A 22,946-nucleotide genomic window follows, 5' to 3' on the forward strand; every position below is an offset into this window, starting at 1 on the left:
GTTTTTCTTGGTTTGGGGTTTTTTTTTTTTGCCTGTGGGCTTTTTTCCTCCCTTTGAATTACTTCTGCAAGGAGTTCCATAGTTCATCTGCCTGATGTGCAGAGATGCTCTCTTCTTTTCAGCTTTGCTCTTATTAGTTGCATCAAATCTTCCCTCCCAGCTGTTGTATTACAATGCTCTCATCACTCAGGATTTTGTAGACCTCCAGTTGTCTTTTCCAGAATCCAGAATTCCAGCTTGTTTAGTTATTTTTTAAATGGAAACTGTTGGGTACATTTGATCACAGTGTTGCTGCTCTTTGAACCTTTTCAGTTCTACCTTTTCCCCTTCTTGAGGTGGGAACAGAGATGTGGGGTTCATGAAGCAGGATGCTATCTTCTGTACTGCTCTGTAATCCTTTCCTAACATGTAGCATCTGGTTTATGTTTTTGAACAGAAGATGTCAATGAATGGATGTGGTCGTAGAACTATTTGTTATAACACTAACATCTCACTCCTGAGTCAGGAGTCGAGTCAAAGTCCAACATTTTATATATGAATTTAGCAGATTCTGCCTCTCTCCCCTGCATCATTTATATCTCAGTTGAGTCTTATTTGCCAATTTTGTTGCTCAGTCACTTGGAATTAGAAGATACATTAGTAATTTTTCATAATCAGCCCATCATCCTTGCTGGGCTAAATAACCTGATATTAAGGAGCTTAGTCAAGAGCACCTTGCTGTTTCTTTTCCAGGTTGCTTATGAAAATATGAAATGGCACAGCTCTTGGTTTGGCTTATTGCAGAACTGCCTTGGTGACGCTCCTCCTATGTGAGAAGTGACCTATATCGAGTTCCTATTTCTGTAAAGAGATGAAGAACTTAAGAAAAAGAAAATTTAAATACCTGGCATCTGCTTGATGTGTTGTTAAACCTTGCGAATTGATACCTTCTAGTTTTATAAACTAAATATGACGTGGAATGTTTATGACCTCAAATGCTGTGTCTACATTTATTTGTAGGGTTAACAGTGTGTACATTTCTAGGTAGAATATACTAATTTCTGGCAAATAAATGAAAATGAGTGAACAAAATAAAGCTGCTTTGGAGTCTGTAAGTGTTGACTCCTGCTCTGAATAGCCATTTAAGCTACAAACATACGTGCATCCACCTCTCCTTTACAAAAAAAGAGCCAAAGATGCCCAAGCTGAAGTTAGCCATGATGAAAACTCTGCTTTCCTCTAATAATAGATTTTATCCAAGGGAAAAATAGCACATAGTAAAACTATTTTTGTACAATACAGAGCAAGCAAAAATGTAATGCCAAAAAAACTTTTAATACATCTTCCGGAGCTTAAATTTCTATGGCTTATATTGCATTGTCATGATATTCTGTAGAAATCCTTTACTGGTTCCAAATTTGTGTCAGTCAATTACCAGACTTCTTAGTGGACTTCTGAGGCTAAAAGCAAGAATTTAACAAGCTGAATGTCAACCCTAATTTCTTAGTGACTGATGTTACAACTTTGTTATATGGGAGAGCAGGAGCTGCGGGAAGAACTGATACAGGAGCAGAGCTGTTTTGCTGCTTCTGAAGATGTGGGGTGACAAGTTCAGTAAGGAAAAGTGCTTTTGCTGTATGTAACTGGAACTTAATTTCTTATAGTAATTATGAAATTCCAGTATTGTTTATGAAGGAAAGACATTGGTCTGAAAGAGGATGGACTTCAGTAGTTAACAGTGCATGGGCTGGGTTTCCAGTTCTGCCAGTATTTTCTGGGCATGAATAGCAGTGAAAAAGCTTCAGTCCCCTTCATTTTCAGACTTCAGTTTTATACGGCTCTAAGCAGATAGTATAGAATTACCAATGACCTTTCCAAATAAGATTGCCCAGTGGCAGGCTATACAAAACACATACCTAGTAGTTCATGGTGTCAAAATTTAGGTCTCCTTTTTGCTTTATAGTTAAAAGCTGGCTGTACTTTGTATTTGTTGAGAAGCTATCTTCAGTTTTCATCTTAAAGCATGCAGCCATTTTTTCCTGCTGTGCTTAATATACAAGCTTTTGGTTTTTAAACTTAATGAGGGTTTTTTTGGAAAAGAACAACTCAGAGGATAAAAACTAACAGCATTTTCAGTGATATTTACTGACAGGAACATACTGGCCACAGCTGTGAGGAGGATGTGCCTATTTTTTGTTTTGTGATAGTAAGCTCTCCCAAGAGATGAAAAAGCTTTGAAAATCAAAAAGCTGTTGTTTTAGCTTACTAGATACATATATCTCTTCTAAATTTAATTTGCACCCTCCAGACAACCTGAACAAAATATAAAACAAGGAGAAGAGGCAGGAGGGTTGTTTACAGCTTTTCCCACTGTATTTTCATAGAATCTTGGTTTGAGTTAGAAGGGACCTTAAAGCTCATCCAGTTCCAACCCCCTGCCACGGGCAGGGACACCTTCCACTAGAGCAGGTTGCTCCAAGCCCCTGTGTCCAACCTGGCCTTGAACACTGCCAGGGATGGGGCAGCCACAGCTTCTCTGGGCAGCGTGTTCCAAAGGGAAGTTTTTGCAGGAAAGTCCTTTCTTTCAGCCAAACTAGTGGCTTTGGCAGCAAATTTTGCACAATTCCTTCTTACCTATAGGAAGTTCTTTGTTTCCTCTGCCTGGCTTTTACTTGTTTTCCTCCTCTCCATGTGTTCCCCCTCTCTGATTTTCTTTGCAAAGACTCCCATGAGCTGGAAACCCTGCCACCTCCCTGCTGAGTTTCCTTGGCTGCTGCACCCTGGATCTTTTTCTGACCATGTCCAGTTTTCACCTGCCTTCAGGGTGTTCTTGCCTTGATGCTGGTTAAGTTGTATGTGCATGTAGTATTATGCAAGTGGAGACAGATTGTGCAAGTGTACATTTTGATGCTTCTGTGAAATTTGGGTAAATACTAGCTTACTATCTGAAAAACTTTGTTTGGGGCTGGTTTTTTCTAATAAGTATTTGTATTACTGCTATTTCACTGTACTTTTATTCACTGCTTCACAGTATAAAATACTGTGCAAAGAACAAATATAACTCCACATCCCAAAGTGGGAAGATTGTATCAGTTAGTAAATTAGCAACAGCAGCTTTCTATTCTTACCTCTTGAAAGCTGTCTCTCAATGTTAAATAAGTTAAGAGGAAATTGGATATATGATTCTTGTTACTGTAGACATAATAAAGCTATTATCCAGTTCAGAAAAATGACATGTGGAATTAAGAATTTTATGTAGGTACAAATGCTGTGCTTGTGTTCTTGCTGGTGCAGAGATTGTTGATTAGTTTATCTCTTGTCCTCTAACAGTTGCTTGATACTGATTTTCGCTTTGCAGCTTAGTCTTTTTCCCTTTTTTTTTCACGATTGTAGACAGTTGCAAGAGCAACAGAGGCAGAAGGAGCTGGAACGGGAGAGGCTGGATCGTGAACGAATGGAACGGGAGAGGCTGGAGAGAGAGAGGCTAGAAAGGGAAAGACTTGAAAGAGAGCGCCTAGAACAGGAGCAGCTGGAGAGAGAACGGCAAGAAAGGGAACGGCAAGAGCGCCTAGAAAGGGAGAGACAAGAGAAGGAGAGGCAGGATCGAGAGAGACTTGAACGACTTGAACGGGAAAGGCAAGAAAGAGAACGGCAAGAACAGTTGGAAAGGGAACAGTTGGAATGGGAAAGAGAGAGAAGAATTTCAAATGCTGGTAAGAATTTCAAACCCAAGTGTATTCAAGTACCAGACTACTTTTCGTGTTTGGGTGATGGAGTTGGGAGAGAAGCCACAGAGGGCAGTGAGTACAGCCGTGTAACAACAGTCAGTATTTGAGGCTTCTGTTTGCTGAAATTGCGTCCTTTTCCTATGGCAAGAAGTCCAAGAGCTTTGACTTTCCTGTCATAATTTTCCATTAACTCTGAAATAAAGTTATTTGCGCTACTTGCTCCCTCCATTGCCATAGTCTGATCGCTTGAAGGGCTTGAATCATATTGGATGCCTCTGGAATAGGTTAAAATATGATGACTTGCTAAATACCATATCATTGTTTGCTCTATTCAACAAGATGTATTCTCATTACATAATTTGGGGGGGGAAAAACCTCCTTAAACATATCAGGTTGAGTGTGTTAATGTAGAAGGTATGTAACTATATAAGGCAAAGTAGTAGTGCAAGAAATGCATTTCAGTATGAAGTCGTGTTTAATTCATCATTGTAGTAACACTTCAATGAAATGTATTGTATATGCTCGTAGATAAGATAATGCACTGCCTGCGGAAATGTATCAAGTGATAGCTGAAAGCTCTTGCATTTTGGTAATACAATGGAACATTAGTCAAGCAGTTGGTTGTTCTTTAGTAACAAACTCCATTTACATAAGTCAGCTCATAGTAGAAATCAAGGAACACTATGTAAGAGCTGTCATTTTAAAGCAGAAGATTTTATTGGTATTTTTATTCCCAGTACTTTCAAGTTTGCGATGGAGCTTTTTCTGGGGAAGAGAAAGATGATACTTGCTGCCTATGGTATGAGTTTTGTTAGTGGAGTTGTAACAGATGTTAAGATCACTACACTTGCTTGCAGTTTGCAACCAAACAAGAAGATAAAAGCTGATAAAAGACTTATTAATCAACCCTATGCCTAATCCATCTCACAGATGGGATTTGAGAAAACTTATTCTAGAACGTACTTGTAAATTCAAATGTTGGCACAAAAATAGTTGGTAAAACTTACAAGCAGCTGTTGATAATATGTGAAACTTTCCTAACAGTATTTTCACTTGTGCCTAATCCTCTGGTACTAACTGTAGTCTACATTTATACATTTTGTTTGAATGCTGGTTTTGTTGCTTCATTAGCTCCCTTTTTCTCTTTCTCCTTTTTTTATCCTGCCTTTGCTGCTGCTTTCCATCTTCTGTCCAGCTCCATCTTTCGACAACTCCCCGTATAGCACTCCACTTCCTGAATACTCCAGTTGCCAGCCTCCTTCAGCACCTCCTCCATCATATGCAAAAGCAGTCTCAGCACCAATGTCAGAGGCCACACCGGAGTACGCTGTAGTGACTTCTGCACCACCGACTTCCACTCCCCCTACACCGCCTCTAAGGCACTCTGCATCACGTTTTGCTACATCTTTAGGCTCAGCTTTCCACCCTGTTCTCCCCCATTACGCTACGGTTCCTCGTCCACTGAACAAAAGTTCTCGGCCCCCTTCACCTGTCAATGCCATGGCGACTTTGCCTCCAAATACAAAGCCTGGTGCCTGGTCCGCACCCAGTTTTGCCCCACTTCCCCCATCTCCTCCAGTAATGATAAGCAGTCCACCAGGCAAAGCTACTGGTCCGAGACCTGTCCTCCCAGTGTCGGCTTCTAATCCGGTGACCCAAATGTCCACGTCTCCCACGGCTCCTAACGGGCTTCCTGAAAACCTGGCTTATCCGGTTCCTTCACCTTCTACCTCAGGTCCAACGCTGCCTCCGCCGCCTCCTCCCCCCCCACTGCCTTCCTTTCCGCCTCTGTCACTCTCTGGACCTCAAGCTTCTCCTTCTCCCAACTCCCCGAATGCCTCGACTCCCTCATCCAAGCCTAGTGTTCTCCCTTCTCCCTCTGCAGCTACCCCTGCCTCTGTTGAGAACTCTCTAAACTCTGTGCTGGGAGACTCCTCTGCTTCTGAGCCAGTCTTGCAGGCAGCCTCTCAGCCGATTGAACCTACGACCCAGCAGGGTAAGGCTTTCTGTTATTGCTACTAATGCACTAATCAGGAATGCAGTCGAAACCAATTGGTATCAAAGCCTGTAACTGCCCCGAAGAATTAATACAATGCTTCCAGAGTTGCAGTGATCTTAATACCACAATGAAATACCGTTTGGAAAACTGGGGTAAGGGACACTTTAAAGCTCCGTGGATAAAAGCCGGCATTCTGTAGCCTGTCATAAGTAAAATTGTGGTTTCCTAAGCACTCAGCAAGAACACAGCTTGTCAAATACTTGATTGGTCAATCTTGCACTGTTGGTTTATTTCGAACATGGTATTAACAGGCAGCATCATTCATTTCCTGATGGCAGCCAACATGGAAGAACATATGTGCAGCTTTGGACATGCGAATGACCTTAAGCGAGGAATAATCCGAGCCACTTTGATACTCCAGATAGTTTCAAAGTTAGGAAGTAGTATGTGACACCTACAGCTTTTCTTTCTGGATAGTGGTCATATTTTGATACATGGCTTTATGCATGCATATATATATAAAAACAAGTCTCCTGTAGTATTCTACCAGCATAGCTAAAAAAACTTCAGAAAAGAGTTTGGTTAAGCAGGTGACAGTCTTAATGGACACTCTACCAATATGATAGAAATGTGTTTTACATGGATGTAAATGTCTCTGTTAACCTGAATACTGCTTTTGTATCAATTTAATAGATTTAGGTGTTTGTAGATAGGTTTGCAGTAGCTCAGCTAAAGGTGTGGGCAGAGGAGCTCCTGAGGGGTGAGCAGACGGTGGCTTCATCACACATGAGCCATGCAGAGTAGATCCTGTTTATACCCTCTTGTCTTAAATGAAGGTGTGAGTTACTCTGGGATGGAGTAGAATAGGGTGAATGGCCTCACGTGTAGTATGGAATAAAAGTGTGCACTTGGATGCTGAGTGACACCAAGAGAGTTTAAAGGGCTTTTGAATTTACACAGTGGTCAGCAGGGTAGGAAACCAGGAAGACTTGTTTGTGAAATTCCTGCCTGTAGGCATGGCTTAAGGTAGTTGCTCAGCGTTTTTAGTAGCTTATGGTAGTTTGGGCGAGGCAGGGGGAGGATGTGTGGGGCTGTTTTCTTAGTCACAATTTCTTAAACTGTTCCTATAATAATAACACAGGCATCATCAGAATAGTGTTTCTTCAAAACACATTTTTGTATTGCATATCAATGCGAAATTAAAGCATCAAAGGAATCATAGATAAAAAATAGAAGAGCTTGTTCCCATCAGCTTAAAACATGTCAGTCTTCTAACTCACTAATTAGCATTTCTATTAAATTATTAAACTTGGTTCCTGGAATGTTCTTTATAGGAAAGATTTTTATACAGCTTAGAACATGTTGGAACTCAAACCGTTCCAGGGTTCAGATGTTTGGGTGGAGTGTTAAGTGCCTGTTAGTAGAATCAAAAGTCACTCTGTGTTAGCACCATTTGGACACACAGGTTGTTCCTACGCAGTACGGTGCTCGTGCCTTACTTGACTCTTTATAAAAAGCTTTGCCTGTTTCCCAGTATAAGATACTTCTTAGTTGCAGCACAGAACCTGACTGGAGGGGTTTTGTATGTAAATGTCTCTGAAGCTGTCTGTTCTCTCATAGCATACTGTGTAATGTTTTCAGTGCATTTAATAAGGATACTTCTCTCCTGCTGAAACTCGCAGTGTTTCCTTGCCTGTGAAAAGGACCCTTACCAGTAATAACGTCTCATACACTGAGCAAAAGAACTAGTATTTCAATGGAAATAAGACGTTTATTTTCTAAATCCTTAATACAGTCTATGTGTTTTCTCTTTGATACTAGGTGTTGCCCAAGGACCACCTGCACCTCCTCCCCCACCACCCCTACCCCCTGGCCCAGCTCAGTCTTCAGTAGCAGCCCCACCTCCTCCTGGCCCACCACCACCACCTCCACTTCCACCTTCAGGGCCTCCGCCACCGCCGCCACCACCTCCTCCACTTCCTAGCCAAGCTCCTTCCGTTCCCCTTCCACCTCCTGCTCCCCCCCTTCCCGCCTCTGGATTTTCAGTGGGATTCGTGTCCGAAGAAAATCGCCCTTTAACTGGACTAGCAGCTGCGCTCGCTGGAGCCAAACTTAGGAAAGTCTCACGGGTAAATACAACTCTTGTTTCTTTCTCTGATTCTTGTCTCTAAATCTTGTCTTCCTGAATTGCCTGTGATTTTTGTTCAAGATTAATAACAATATTGAGATTTTGGGGGTATGCTTGCTTTGTTATTAAAAAAGCATCACGTTCTTTATACAGTTGTTTCTTTCTTGTATGTGAACTTTGCTTCTTTCATTAAGTCAGCTATCCTTTTATTTGCACATCTGCTGTTATTTTGTGTATTATGAAGGGTGAAGACTCCTCCAGTTCAAGTGGAGGAGGAGGAGGCTCTGCTTCATCTAAAACAGACAGTGGCCGTGGAAATGGACCACTTCCCTTGGGAGGCAGTGGGTTGATGGAAGAAATGAGTGCCCTGCTGGCCAGGAGGTAAGGAGCTGTTTCTGCTGTGCTCCAGCTGCTTAGTCATCGTAGAGGTAGGATTTTGGGTGCCTCTCTGCAGCTGGCTAAAGATCAAACAAACATTGGCTTGCTCATGTGGTTGCTTTGTGAAGTTGATAATGTTTTATGAATAGCCATTTTTACTGGAGTGTAATCGAAGACTTTTCTTCTGTGTAAGTCTTTGTGTAGCAGATGGGCAGGGGATAAAGACCTGCACAGTCACTTTGGCAGGAGGGCTTTGCCCTTGAAAGTATTTTGAAAGCACTTTTCTAAACACTGATTTTCAGTTATCCTAGCTATCAAGCTGTATATGTCTTTAATTACACTAAACAGTGTTCTTCCATCTTAAAGCCATGATGATCTTGGTAACTTTTTATCTCTGCTTATAGGAGAAGAATTGCTGAAAAGGGATCAACAGAACCAGAGCAGAAAGAAGATAAAACTGTGAGTTGAGAAATTTATCTACTTCACATTATTCAATACTAGATTATGAGAGAGATTCTAATGGTGTACATGAGAGTTTATTTTTTACCATACATACATACACATAACCACTATTTTGCAAAGTGCCTAGTGCTTGCACATTTTCTACATACAATTGAACAGAACCACTTAAATATATCTGAAAAGTTAAATATTTAAACAGTTGAAATTAATCTGTTAGTCAAAAGAGTCAAAAGCATTTTTTTCTCTCTCTTCCTCCCCTCTCCTTTCTCCTTCTCTCCTCCCTTTTATTCAGGAAGAATCAGAGTCTTCAACTTCTAAGGTTTCTTCAACAAGCACACCTGGTAAGTACCACAGGTTTGTCAACTCTGTGATTCTATAATGTTAAAACCTAATGACAAATCTCAGTCAGCTCTGCTGAATTTCGGGCCCTCCCTCTTCTCCAATGATTACAGCCTGGCATTTTGCTGTAGAACAGGTCTTGGTTCAGAAGTATTTTAGAAGATGACAGAAAAAAAGAACATCTACTGGAACACTGCACTTGGTATAGGGTCCTCCTGTGTTGAAGCTATGGGTCTGATGCACACAAAGCAGTTGGTACTGAATGTGAAAGCAAGTTTTCTCAGTCACTGCGGGACACAGGTTGGGACAATAGCTTGTGTCCTTCAAGACAGACGTACAAGACTACCAAGAGTCAGACAGAAGGAGTTGTCCCAGCTACTTCAGTAAAGATTCCCTCACATGCAGGTGCACTTTCTAAATCAATATAAGTGCATGGAATAGAAGTTCTTTAATCATGATTCCTGCGCTGAGGTGTGCTTGTGGTAGTGTTTGGAAGAGTGTAGCCAACACTTCTGTTGCAGTTGGTAAGGAAAGCTTGTATCTCCCCAATTCTATAGTTGGCCAAGCTGTGTTATCAACATGCATATGTGTTCATACCATAAACACTTGTGTTACAAGGACTCAAGTGACACTCAAGGCTTTTTTTTCCTGTCCCTTTAATAGTACCATCCCCTGGTATTTGAAGCTGCCTACTTGGTTAGAGTTCCAGAATTCCATGTTTCACAACTGAAGCAATCAGATACATAAGGTACAGGCAGACATCCTCCCAGTTGGATTAAGAATCAAATGGCATTTACAATGTCTAGAACAAAAGCGAGACTTCAAGATGCCGTCACAACATAAATGGTAGTATGACTAAAAATAAGATAAATGCTACAGATGGTAGCTTAACATGAAAGAACTAGTGCAATGTACTAACAAAACCCCAAACCAAACCCCGGAACCAAAACAAAATTCCACAAAGTCTGACTTAATGCCAGGTACTTGAAGTTTCCTCACATAAGTTGCGCAACAAATAGAAAAGGATCGTTTTTAATCTTCTCACTGTGTTTTCCAGAACTAACAAGAAAGCCTTGGGAAAGAACAAATACAGTGAATGGAAGCAAGTCACCTGTTATCTCCAGGTACTCCCTTTTATGCCAGCTGTCTTTGCCTTATGCTTGTTGTTGTTGCTTATGCTGCTAAAGCTACTGGACTAAAATAGTAAAAATTGCCTTAATAGTCTTAAAAGCAAAATATATGGGTTTAAAATTACTGCTGTGAAACTGCTTTTGTCAGTTTTAATTAGGAATGAAAAGTTGCTTTTGGAGAATGCTAGTAAACAAAATGTTTGCCAGTAAAGTCCAAAGTAAAAGCCCCAAAAGATTCCTTAACAATTGCTGGTGTGTAACTTCAATTATTAAGGTATGTGTTTGCCTACAGCAATGTTTAATTCTTTCTATTTCTTCAAATTTTAAAGTCTGAAGTTTCCTGCAAGGAAAAACCAAATTCAGTGCTGTGATTTGTATGTTCAGTAGTAAATCTAGCAAATAAGTTTTCTCCTTTCTATTTCTGTGCTAGTCATAGAATGGTTATCTAGATATTTAAGGCATCTTGGTAAGATTTGATCCTGTGACAGTTTTCAGTAACTGTCTCGTACTAATCCAAAGAAGTCCATCCTGAAGAAGGGTAGAAATACTATCCATCCTTCAGTGCATTAACCAATCTTCGGTAACTTGTCAGCTGGAAATTTGGTAGGCACTGGGTGTTTTGGTAGGCATTTCAGTAATGCAAGAGTGAAGTGGCTGTTTTAGTTTTTTTTTTGAGGGGTATTTAATTGCCATTTACATTAAGAAGGTTTGTGGTCCATTTTAGAGTTCATATAAATTTTGTGTACAGAGGTTAAAGGATTCTGACCTGTGATAACCTCACAAAGTTTCCTGAAGTTCTTGAGAGAAATCAAGAAAACACATTAAATTGAGAATGCTGTGTTTGAAGTTACTCGAATTCTCCCTAAAATTCAGGCCTGTTGGAAACAGCTATGCAAGATTTGGTGACTATAGAAGGAAAATCAATTCTTCTCTAAGGGGCATTACTTGTGGTTAAAGTTGCCATCGAGGTCTTCAGTTCTATAATGCAACACTAAACACTCTAAACCTATACCAGTATCCTTGTCTGTCTTTCACAATTAAGTCAAGGAGCTTAAAATATTTGCAGCCTTGGTTCTAGTTGCTTACTTTCCAGGAGACATTGGTAGTGAAGTCCTCCCTGCTATACTGTCAGTGTAACAAAATACTGCTTTACCTTTAGGCCTGACTTCCCCCTATATTCTTTCCCCTCACCCCCACTAGGTCTTACCTGCTTTACCCGAGGCCTCTTGTTCTCAAACAGATCGAGGTATCAATGCATGGCATTGAGGGGGAACTTGTCACAGACATAACTCGTGTAAGGAATTCTAAAGAACGTTTTAGATTTCATAGTGTTTAAGACAGTTGCTGACCTGGCCCTTTGGCTACAGATACCCTATGGGTAAACAATTGAAGAAAGGAAAGTGAAGGGATTCATAAGTAGGGCAGCTCTCTGTATCAGACTCCTTTGGGGAGTCTAGGATGTCCTTAAGTCTTTATTCTACCTGTCCCTATAGCTGGAGCTTCTTATAACTCTCTTATGCATCCCATTTCATTGATCTCGTTTCAGCTGGTGAAATTCAGAAGTTACTGAGGTCTGTTTAAAAATGTTTTCTGACCTAGAAGAGAACAGAAGTACAGAGGATTCCATGTTTATCAAATATCAGTATTATTTTCCAGTGCTGTCATAACATACAGGAAGGTGCCATAGCATGTATTCTAAGCCTGCTGGTACAATTTTCTAGTTAGTGTTGACAGGTTGCCCTGCCAGGATGAGGAATGTTTCATGGACCAAGAAAGAAAAGGTGTTAGTGGAAGTTTCTCTTGAATATCCTTGCGTTTTAGTTAATTGTCCACAGTTACCAAGTTTATCTCAGCAAGCAGCTTGTTAAAGTGACCTTCTTTCAGTGAGTTAATCAAAGGGTGCAGCTATTTGAAACACTAATACCTTCTTTCCCAAAAGGAGATATCTTTCACCTGGTAAGGCTCAAGAACCTGCTTCTGACCTCTACAGAGTATGAGAGTCATTTACAGGGATTAAACAAAGCATACCTAAGAAACTAAGCAAAATTTTCTCTTCAGAGCTTCCAAACAGGTAGACAATGAAGGAGTTGTTATTCAGAATGAATGTTCTGAGTATTTTGAAATAGCGTCATGTTTAAAATCAGGCCTTTTTTTTGTAGCAGACTTTGAAAAGACTTAAGCTATGTGCTTTTAGTATTTCCTGAAACATTCAAATAGAGCTCTTGGAACACAACTAGTGAAACTCCATGGTATTTAAGGTGCTAGAACTGAACAGAATTAAGACCTATTATAGCTTGTTAAGGTAGTGTTTCTCCCCTTCATAGACGGGAATCTCCGTGGAAAAATCTGCTTGCTTCTGAAAACAGGTTCTATGATTCATTAAACAGGTATCATCCTGTTGGGATTTGAGACTTTGTAATAACCATTTTGACCAGTTCAGGGTTGGACTTTTTCTACATGGATTGGTAATCACCACATGCACCACCAGGTTCCTCATCACATTTTGTTAGTCCAGTTGAGCCCATTTTTGGACTGGTTAAAAGCAGATGATATCAAAGGCAAATTGAGATGGCTTAAGAGCCAGCTATGAATTTATAGTAATTACTGGTTTTCTGGCAGTTGCCACATGCAAAAATGCATATTCCTGTTCGGTATGTCAGGATTCAGTGAACCATTCACAGGAATAGCAAATAATTTTCCAGGTGAGTTTTCACATCTGCTTTTCACAAATTAAGTAAAGATAAACATGGGAAAGGAAAACTAAAATTATCGAAAAAGGAAATTAATGTTTCTGCTGGGAATATATTCACAAGTTAGAATTAACATCATGTATATTTTAAGTTGCAGATCTCAGTTTTACTCTCTGTAGTGGTTGTCATAAAAGCTTTCAGGTTTTAAGAGCTTTCCAGAGGTAAATGTGTTGCAGCCCCTCAGAATTACTGAGCCAAATGCCAGCTTTGTTTTCCATGAAGGCACTCATTGTGGTGACTACTTAATCTTTTGTATGAAAAGTTCCCCTTTAGATACTTATCTTGGGTGGTGTATTCTGCATGTTGGCATGAATAAAAATCTTTTCTCTTGCATGCTTGATTTAAGGTGTTTTCTGGACTGTGGAGGTTGCCTCACTGTCCTGTTAGGCAATGCTATGAAAAACCACACGGGAGAGCTCTTTAGCCGTCTTCGCATCGAATGGTTGGGATGTTTTACTCACTAAATTTCGATAGTTAAAGTTTTCTTTAATGGCAACTGCATTCACTTTTAATCTTTCTTCTGAGCAAGTTGAAGAAGGAAAAATTGATAATTCTGGGGGGAGGACAGCTAGATTTGCCTGAGAGCAGAAATTATCTAGTTTACAAATGATAGTCTTTCACATTTGAATGAACAGTGGCATAGATTTTGGAAAGCAAAAATGGAATGCATTCTTAAGACTGAGTGGTAGAGTTTATGAAGAGACTTTCCAGTTGAGATTTTTAACAGGTAGCAGGAATGTATAGTGTATGATTGGTAGAGCTGTCTTTTTATTCTAAAGACCTGTAGCAAAAGAAACATGAAGCACTCTGTGGAGACCTCTTCTTTAAAGTCATCTCATTAAAAACATTAAAGTCATAAGTAATTCTATTAAAATATTCAAGTATATTCTTGTTTGGGTTTTTCCATTAAGGCAGACAGTAGGTGCCTGTTATCAGTTGCCAGGGGTTGCATTTGAGAGGTCACTGATTCTTTCTTCAGTCATCCTGGGTTAATGCTGTAATATCATCATGTATGGGAACAAATGAAAATGATCATAAACTATATATGGAGAATTGGAAAAACTCATGCTGCCGTGGTTGGAGTAAGTCAGTGTTCAGTTTGAGGGGTAAACTGCAAGTAACACTTTTAATATCAGACACATGATGAAGCAGCAATTGCCAGAGATCTCATCTTGATGAATGTTTTTGAGCAAGGAATTCTTTCATAATGAACTAAGCACTGATGATATCTAAAGAGTTTTGTAAAAGATCCTAAACTGTGGTTTGTCTTCATAGCATTAGCGCGCACTCTAGATTTTCTGGTGGTTGTGAGGTGATTCTATTTTCTGGTTTCTTCCACTATCCAAGTTACTGAATCTTTCATCTTCTGTCTTCCTCAGTAGATCGTATATTTCATTTTGGTGTGTTTCAAGCAATAATAATGTTAGTGATTTCTCTCTTGGAGCTTACATCTAACCAGCTGTAGCAATTGAGTATTTTGATCCCAAGTGAAGAACCGAGCTGGTAGAACAACAAAGGATGTTCCTGCACCTCTCTGCTTCGATGCAAAGTCCAGCAGCAAAGGGATAGTTAAGACAATCCCTTTTGCTGACTCTCTTTTGCGTGGTTAGCTGCTGGCAGTTTTTCCTAAGTGGGTGTCACTAGGCTTGACATAACTAACTCAAGCGCACAGAAATAATCATGAAGCATTAAAAAGATTGTCAGGAGGTTTCTACCACCTACACTGGAGTTATTGCCTTTTGAAAAGATGAATGGGCTCGCGTGTATACCAATTTAAAATGTCCTGTCACCAGAATTACTTTGTAGCTATGAAGGTTTTTTAATGAATCTTTTGAATGTGATAGGCTCTTCAATGACACAGGCACATGTTGCTACAGGGTAGGGGGAGGTAAAATATGCAACCCTTGTGTCCTATGTTGTTCCTTAGTGTTTTTCACACTGGGAACCTACAGGAGGTAAAAGTATCTGCTGGAAAGCACAAACCTGAGGAAGTTTCTTTAGTAGCAAAATGACATTTTGGTGTGCATGCCCTTTTCTGTTGGGAGTTGCATTTTGAGTCCTAAAAGTCATCAAGACAGTCAAGTATGAGGCTCATTCACCTGGTACTGAGCAAAGACAGTGTAATTGGACAATTTCTTCATGGATGAACTGCTATATTGTAAGAGAAGATACATGAAAGCTGAACGTAGTGACTTTGTAAAAACAAGCCTCTATATATATAGGTTCACTATTCTTTTTTTCTGAGAGCACAGCTTTGCTTTGTTAGCTAAATAAAAATACATAAATGGAAAAATGAGAGCAAGGGATATACTGCTTGTGTCCCTCACACACTCTGCTTTGTTCTGAAAGAAGATAGTTTCATACTGTATACTTGAGTGAAGAAAAAGCAGAGAACTGTGCCTTTCCTGCTGGTTTGTCATTTTTGCTCCTGGCCACCTTCCATGGCTTTACTTTCAGGTAGCAAATCCAGAAGAATGGGGTGTTTGATGAATTCCTCCTATGTAAGAATTTTGAAATGAGACACTGAGTTTAGGCCAGGCTTTTTTGTTCAGTGATGCCACATACAAGGACAATAAAACAGGACCTAGTTTAGCTTACTAATACAGTTCCCTTCCTTAAAGTTATCATACTATGATAATTCTAAACACTGGGGAATGTTTAGAATTCCTGACGTGAACTGTTACCAATTTTATCAACAGCTTCATTTTGGCTTAACATTTTATAGCGCAATGGAGAGAGCATGTTAACCAAGATGTAAAAAGCAATTAAGAACAGCAGAATATTCCTCCCTTTGTCCCACTCCATCCATCCATCCATCCATCCATCCACCCATCCATCCACCCATCCCTGCATCCCTGCTTTGGAGAACCATTTCTACTGTCAGCATCTAGGTTCTGTCTCTGCTCATAGCTGTAGGTATACAAGGCCCTGTGGAAGCATAGTAAGTACGTGAGTCTGAGTTACACCGTGTATAAACAGGGGATCAGAAAAGAGAAGTGAGAATGTAGAAAACCTGCTTCTTCTGGAATGTGTGTTAAAAATACAAGTTGATCTTGGTAAGCACGTTTTTGATGTCTTGAGAGAGTATTAGGTAAGCAAACATTGAATGTGACATAGTCCAAAACACTACAACTTCCTCTCAAGTATTATCTTATAAATCTTGCTGTTGTTACAGTATTTGCTTTCAGTAGCTTTAGAAAGCAATTGATGGAATAGTTTAGGTTGGAAGAGAGCTAGATAAGGTCGCTCACGCATGTTCTGTCAAATGTTGAAAATCTGCCAGGATGATTCCACAGCATTCATACAGTTACAGCATCAACATGTAGTCATCAGTGGGAGTGTTTCTTTGGGAGGGCCTCTTTTGAAATGAGTAAGGAGCTGAAAAGGGAGAAGGGAAAGTATTTGACATTTGAAGGCGTTCAGCTTTTCATGCCCATTATGAAAAAATCAGAAACCACTGACAGTGAAATCTGTCTGCCACTTGAAAAGTTCATGTTTTGAACTAATAACTCTTATGGTAATAGTTCCAGTGTGTGGAAAATATTCTTGGTTGTTGCTTTCTATTCTGTGTGGTATTTTGGGTCTGCTTGATTTTCCCACCCTCCCACTCCCAACATTTTTTTTGATTCTGATTCTTTACTATGGTTTTGATAAACAAATGTTAGCAAGTTTGATGAGGAAGTCATATGTATCCTGTGATAAAGAGTGACAAGTAATTCAAGGATGTGTTTTTGTACTGCAGACCAAAATCTACACCAACGGGGCAACCCAGTGCCAATGGAGTACAGACAGAAGGTCTAGATTATGACAGATTGAAGCAGGTATGTATATAATGCTTTGAATAGAAATCTTGGGAATAAGAACTTGTAGCTGTCTAATACCAGTCTTTAACTGTTCGGCTAACTCATTCCAAACTGAGATAATGATTCAGTAATTATTAGTCATTATTTGTCCCCAGACACGTCTCCGTATTGTTAGGAGCTGTAGCTGTAGGATGGTGGCTTACACAGCCCCCATCACTTTCTCACAGATGCTGATTCCTGCTTTTGCATTAGACAGCACACACAAGTGTGCTGATACTGTGGTGTTGATACTATAGTTAGAACTGGGAAACTGGTTTGCCTGGAAAATCTTTCCTTCTCTCTACCCCAATAAACAAGCAAACCAACAAACAACAAGCCCTCAGAAGCAGTTCTAGCTTTTATTTTAAAGGGATATGGCAAGTAGTAGTTTTTTCTACTTTTATTTAGCACTTACATCAGTGCAAAATTCTAACCTCGGTATGTCCCTTCTCTCATAAGTTCTAGAGGAATCGATTTATAGGACTTCTCCAGAAGGTTTTTTCTTCACTGTAGCTGCAGTAAGAGTGTTTTAGAGATGCTTTAGGTTTTGGTGATTAACTTGGAAGCTAAAGGGTGGGTTATGTATTTCAGAAGGGTTAAAGGTTGGAAGAATTTCAGATTTCTCTCCACTGAAAATTACAAGTGGCAAAACTAAGCTCTTGCTGTTGCAAAACTAATCTACTATTTATGCTCTGATACCATAGGACATTTTAGATGAAATGAGGAAGGAGTTAACGAAATTAAAGGAAGAACTCATTGATGGTACGTATCAATCTGTTTGCTGCTGCTGTTCAGTCTTAGAGTAATTAGCTACAGGTATACAACAATGTCAGTGTAATGTGTTTCTAGCCCGAGAATGATGTATTGGTAAAAGTAGCTCTGTTCTTATTCTGGTGGCAAGTCATGTTTTCATTTGTGCAAGCCATCTTTTCTCTCTTGCCACATTTAGTAGAATGTTGACACCAAGTAATTTCTTTTAAAAGCAGTTGGAGGGCTGCTGTATTTGAGTGATTTGCAGGTATCCTTAGTATCATGTGGTAGGTGGGTTTTAAATAATCCAGAGCTGCTGAGGTGCATATTTCAAAACTGGCAATATTCAGACAAGGAATGCTCCATCCCTGGCAGTGTTCAAGTCCAGGTTGGATGGAGTCTTGGGTGACATGGTTTAAGGTGTCCCTGCCCATGGCAGGGGGTTGGAATTAGATGATCTTAAGGTCCTTTCCAGTCCTAACTGTTCTGTGATTCTATGATTGTGCTTCCAGCTTTCAGTTTTCTCTTTGGTCTGTAACATAAGAGTCAAAGAATTGTCACCATTTTCATTTTTATTTTAACAGAAGATACTTTCCTAAGTAGTCCTCTGTACTTGAGAGATATCATTGAGAAAGTGTAGCCTTAAAAGGTCCACCAGTGAAGAAGGAAACAAAACTCTGTGTGACTTACTACCTTGGTGTGCAGGTTTTTTTTCCATTGTGGAAAGTACTAGAAGTATGGAAAAAGACAAAAAAAAAGAATATTAAACTGATACCACTGCTGGTAAAATATCAGAAGCCACATGAAGCTATCTTACATATATGTTATTCACATTCTAAGATGTGGAGCTGGGTGAGCTTTCTTTAAGGGTTCAGTTGTATATCCTGGCTTTCTGCCTTGACTTTGAATATTTGATGTGTTAACTTGTCTCTCTGTTTCTCTCTCTCTCTTTAGCTATCAGGCAGGAACTCAGCAAGTCGAATACTGCATAGAAAGACTAGTACTAAGCCGATGTGACTCTTTAACTTGGTATAAAACTGACTACGTTTTGTGAGCTGTTAGAAGAAAACGGAGACAGACAGACAGACACTTGGAAGGAGGGAGAAAACAACCTATTCTGAAAAGCTTCAGACACATCACTCGGGTGATATGCTATTCCCCTCCTAGTTTGCAGCTTTTTTCTGACCTTTACAGCAGGGTGGAAAAGACTCTTAAAGTTACTGTAATGATTATGCAGAAATTCCTACACCTGTCAGACAAGATCACAGTGCTTTGAAGTCTACTCATGTCAAGATAAAATTGCACATGTTTCAGAATTTGTTGTTAAGACAAAAAAAACAGGGAAAAGCGTGGGAAGGCTTTTCAGAGAGGTTTTCTTTATTAATGAAGGAGTTAGCAAGTTATACTGTTGTACTTCAAATGTATCTCAGGTTTGTCTTCCTATCATATCTGATACTTCCATGCATAATTTACAAGATCAGATGTGTAGAAGTTCAGTTCACAAAACATGGAACAATTAGAAACGCGTGCTTTTAAAGGGCAATATTTGTAAGTGAATGACCTAGACGGTGATGACATATCAAGATTTGGGAATTTTATGATAGGAAGCCTCTCTAGTTAGCCTTCATGCAATTTTATAGGAAAATGAAAAAAAGCAAATACAGTCCAGAGTTTGAAGATGTAGATGCCTTCCTGCATTGTTACGATGCTTTACCAAATCTAAGACTTCGACATAATGCGAATCAGCAGTCAAATGTAAATCATTAGTATGTTGTAGATTTACGGTAGATTTTGGGGCTTTTTTTAGATTTATGCATGTGGACATTTTTGTAATGTAACACAACACAGCCAGCTTTTTAATTAAAAGAAAAATTGCATGTCACAGAGTAGCCTTTTCATTTGTAAGGCTTAATTTATGCCCAGAAAGATGTGGGATGAGGGAGGGGGAAGGTGACACATTTTTATTACTTTCTACACTTTTTCTTCATCTTACATGCATGTGTAATAATGAGGGAAAACACTACTTTTATCAGTAACCATGTTAATGGAACCAGGTACTTAATCCTTTTGTATCTTTTTTCAGTTTTCTATTTGAAATTCAGTAATACTTCCATAATGGTTCTGAAACTCCCATGTGAACCGAACTCATTTCTCGGTGAGAGAACAAATGTGTAAGCATCTGACTTTACTGAGGATGCCCCTGTGTAAGTGCGTTGTCCTTTACCTTTTTACCATGACCCTCTGCTTCACTCTTTTCTGAGAATCCTTTTTTGATGGTTTAATGAAACAGGACAGCAGTTAGTTACCTTAGAACGACAGAGCATCAGGTCACAGCAAATGTCCCCTTCTCCTCCTCATTTATCTACCACCCTCTTTCCAAAAAAATCAAAGCCAACGAAAGACCCCACAGCTCCAGAGAACCCAAACTCTGAAACAAACAGCAACAGTATGCTATTGGTTTCAGTCAGCAATTTGAGAATCATTTTTAGGGGAGATGATACCTTCCTGTTTCCCAGGGTTTTCAGATTTAATGCTTGTAAACTTTAATTTTTCATCTTTTTTTTAATGTGGTACAGTTCAGTGGAATAGAAATTCGGTGAATTGGCTCTGTAGTGCTTCAGACAACATGGATCAAAATCTTCCATTTTCCTTTGCACTGGCAGTTTTTCTGAGCCGTAACAGTGCCATGTTTGCTTTGGGATCTGTGCTGCTCCAAAAGAGAAGTTTACTTACAACTTTTGGAGGTTAATGTTTCAGCTTAAAAGTTATATGCAGCTCCATTCGTAAGACAAATGCTTTCAGTGACACGCTGTCTGAAGTGCTGAACACCAAAGCAAAACAGCACTTACAGCTTTGGAAAGGCTTCAATGAGGAATTTTTCTCCAATTCAAACATTTCCTGTTTCTGTAGGTTCAAATTCTAAGAGAAGACTACAGTGGAAATAGACAAAAACGTTTTTCTGCATGCATTTCTTGAAGGCATTAAAAAACAACTCTGTAGTAAGCTTGTCAAGTACTGTTTTTTCTCAAAACAAGAGGAGGCATTTTCATCTTTGTTGATGTAAGTTTTTGTTTTACACGGACTTTTTGAGCATTGAGGACGTTTACCCTTGTCAGAAATCATGTTTGATTTGTTTCTAGGAGAGTTCAGGAGTAGCATAGTGGAATAGTGTGAATGGGTATAAAGTGGTCCAAAACTAAAGGCTGAACTACTAGATTGTGCAAGGAACTGGCTTATGCACTAAACGTTTTGTGCCTTGGTCTACAATTAACATGATTTCTGTTTAAAAGAAAAAGGAACAGATGTTGTCTTTCGTGCTGCTTCTACATACACACTTTCTGTAATCCCAAACCGCTGAATTGGTTCTTTCCAGGAAATTGGATTGAATTAAAGATTACTGTAGACATTTCCTGTCCTACTGACAGTTGCACCGTTTCCAGAGATTTCAGTATTGAAAATGAACTGCAGAAGCTGAGGTTATTTTGCTTACTGCTAACTAAGTTCTTTAAAAACCATATTGTGGTGGTTCTGTGCTTTTGTACACTGGATGTCTTAAGCTGAGGGCAGTTTAAGGGATCCTTTCTAATGCCAGGAAGGCGTTGCTTTCCTCAACACTGTGATCTGACCTGTGATAAACCTGCACTATAGACAAGTGGCTACCAAGTCAACTGCAAACCAACTGAATGTAAAAATCTTAGTGCTGGTGCTGAAATCTCTTCCGATAGTCATAATGATTTCCAGTTCATTGTTTTCGAAAGTTATCGAGCACCAAGTGTCAATCAAAGACTGAAGATGATCACTAATGAATGTTGACTTTTCATGCATTTAGGTTTACCTTCTTTTTAGTTTCTCAGTTCATTCTCTGCTATTTTTATCATATTGTGTCATTTTAAATTTCTTACATGCTAACGTTTTGTTTGAGCGAATGAAATAAAATTGCAATATATACACGTTGCCACCATTTATTTCTGGAACTTTGTAGAAGACTCTCTTCAGGTTTACTGCTTGAATTCCTGAAATCTTTACTGAATCTTCTGATGCAGAAACAGGAGGAGCGAGATCAAGGAGTAAGGAACGGTCACAGTCATTAAAGTGAAGACTTACCTTACAAAGGATGTAATTGCAGGGACTGTGTAACATTCATGAACGGTAACTGCTATACACACATTTAAATGTATGACTTGATTTACATTCTCACACCGCATACATTTTGGTCTCTATCCACAGAGAACTTAGGAGGGAGGGAGAGGGAAAGACTGGGGGGAAAAATAGTTGCAGTTAGTCTGACTTTTGCTGCTTTCATGTTCATGACTTATTTTCATTACTGGTAATAAAGAAAACCTACCATGAAAGATTAATATAGCTCTCTGTACACTAAGGACTTGCTCAATTTGTCTTACAGTAGAATACTGACAGTAGCTGTTTAAATGGCCTTGACTTAGCATCCTGAAAGCTGCACTTCTCTGCTGTATCAGTGTCAAGAGATGTATCTGCTTTTTAAAGTGGAGTATTACAAAAGTAGGAAGATGATCTGCAGTTGATCAAACTGGTGATTATCACCACTTTACATGAAGGTCAGTTCCAGTGCTAAGAATTACTTGCCAGCGTGTCTCTTACAATTGATCATACAAAGCTTGAAAAATCACGATTCCCTCTGGTTTTGGTGGGTGAACAAGATTGGGCTGATGGGGAGCAAGGAAAAAGTTTCCCAAACTGGCTTTTTACCCAAGACTAATAGTTCTTTGGGGAATTAAATTCTCCTGGCTGTGTAGGCTGACACTGGGGACTGTTGATAGCAGTGAAAAGGGAAGGAATTGGTGATTTCAGTGGAACTGGGGCCAGTGCAAAGTACTTGAAGAACAGGGTAAAGTTCACTGAAATCGCTTATCTTGGGGGGGGGGGGGGGATGGTGTCATTTTGGGGTATGAAAGCACTGAGGATTATTTAATGCTCAGTTACATGCTATCTAGGAGAGTCTTAATGGAGAGAGAGGTGTTAAGTGTTAACTGTCAGAAGCCATAAATATATGTATTCTGACATATGTGATTTATGTAAAGATACTTGAAAGAGTATCCTTAAGTTAGCCCATATGAAGGTCTGACAGGTGTTAAATACTTTTAATTCCTTGGAGGTGGTCACCTAAGACTGTTGATATATCAGGAAATACACAAATTGATTAGGCTTTATATTCTTAAAGCAAATGTGAAATAGAACTTGGCATAATTGTCCAAGGCATGGAAGAAGAGGTGTAGTTCTAGACGTTGGGAAAGCTCAGCAAAACCTTAAAGTCACAGCACTAGTGTCTGCATGTTACCTGGTAATGAGCACTTCTGTTCATTGCACAGGGGGTTCTTCAGGTAGCTGTTTGCCACAGGGATGCTGAAAAGCAAGAAGCTTTGTAAAATTACCTCCATTTTATAAATGGATCCCAGTTGAACGTTCAAGTCATTTGTATAAATGC

General features: G+C 39.5%; 1 protein-coding gene across 5 annotated transcripts in view; it reads left to right on the forward strand.

Annotated features, from left to right (window-relative positions):
• ENAH (ENAH actin regulator) overlaps positions 1-19,367 on the forward strand; it is a 92,351-nt gene extending 72,984 nt beyond the window's left edge. For 3 of the 5 annotated variants that reach the window (XM_030499332.1, XM_030499330.1, XM_030499331.1), the window contains 11 exons: positions 3,373-3,692; positions 4,903-5,703; positions 7,528-7,835; positions 8,079-8,215; positions 8,617-8,671; positions 8,967-9,015; positions 10,071-10,137; positions 12,468-12,530; positions 16,636-16,714; positions 17,440-17,497; positions 18,440-19,367. In XM_030499332.1, the coding sequence (XP_030355192.1) occupies positions 3,373-3,692; positions 4,903-5,703; positions 7,528-7,835; positions 8,079-8,215; positions 8,617-8,671; positions 8,967-9,015; positions 10,071-10,137; positions 12,468-12,530; positions 16,636-16,714; positions 17,440-17,497; positions 18,440-18,477 (1,975 nt within the window). In that variant the 3' untranslated portion in view covers positions 18,478-19,367. The remainder of the gene's footprint in view (positions 1-3,372; positions 3,693-4,902; positions 5,704-7,527; positions 7,836-8,078; positions 8,216-8,616; positions 8,672-8,966; positions 9,016-10,070; positions 10,138-12,467; positions 12,531-16,635; positions 16,715-17,439; positions 17,498-18,439) is intronic. The other 2 variants (XM_030499334.1, XM_030499335.1) reach the window with 1 other exon arrangement.
• Positions 19,368-22,946: the final 3,579 nt, after the last annotated feature.

The sequence above is a fragment of the Strigops habroptila genome, chromosome 10, assembly GCF_004027225.2.
Source record: "Strigops habroptila isolate Jane chromosome 10, bStrHab1.2.pri, whole genome shotgun sequence".
NCBI lineage: Eukaryota > Metazoa > Chordata > Aves > Psittaciformes > Psittacidae > Strigops > Strigops habroptila.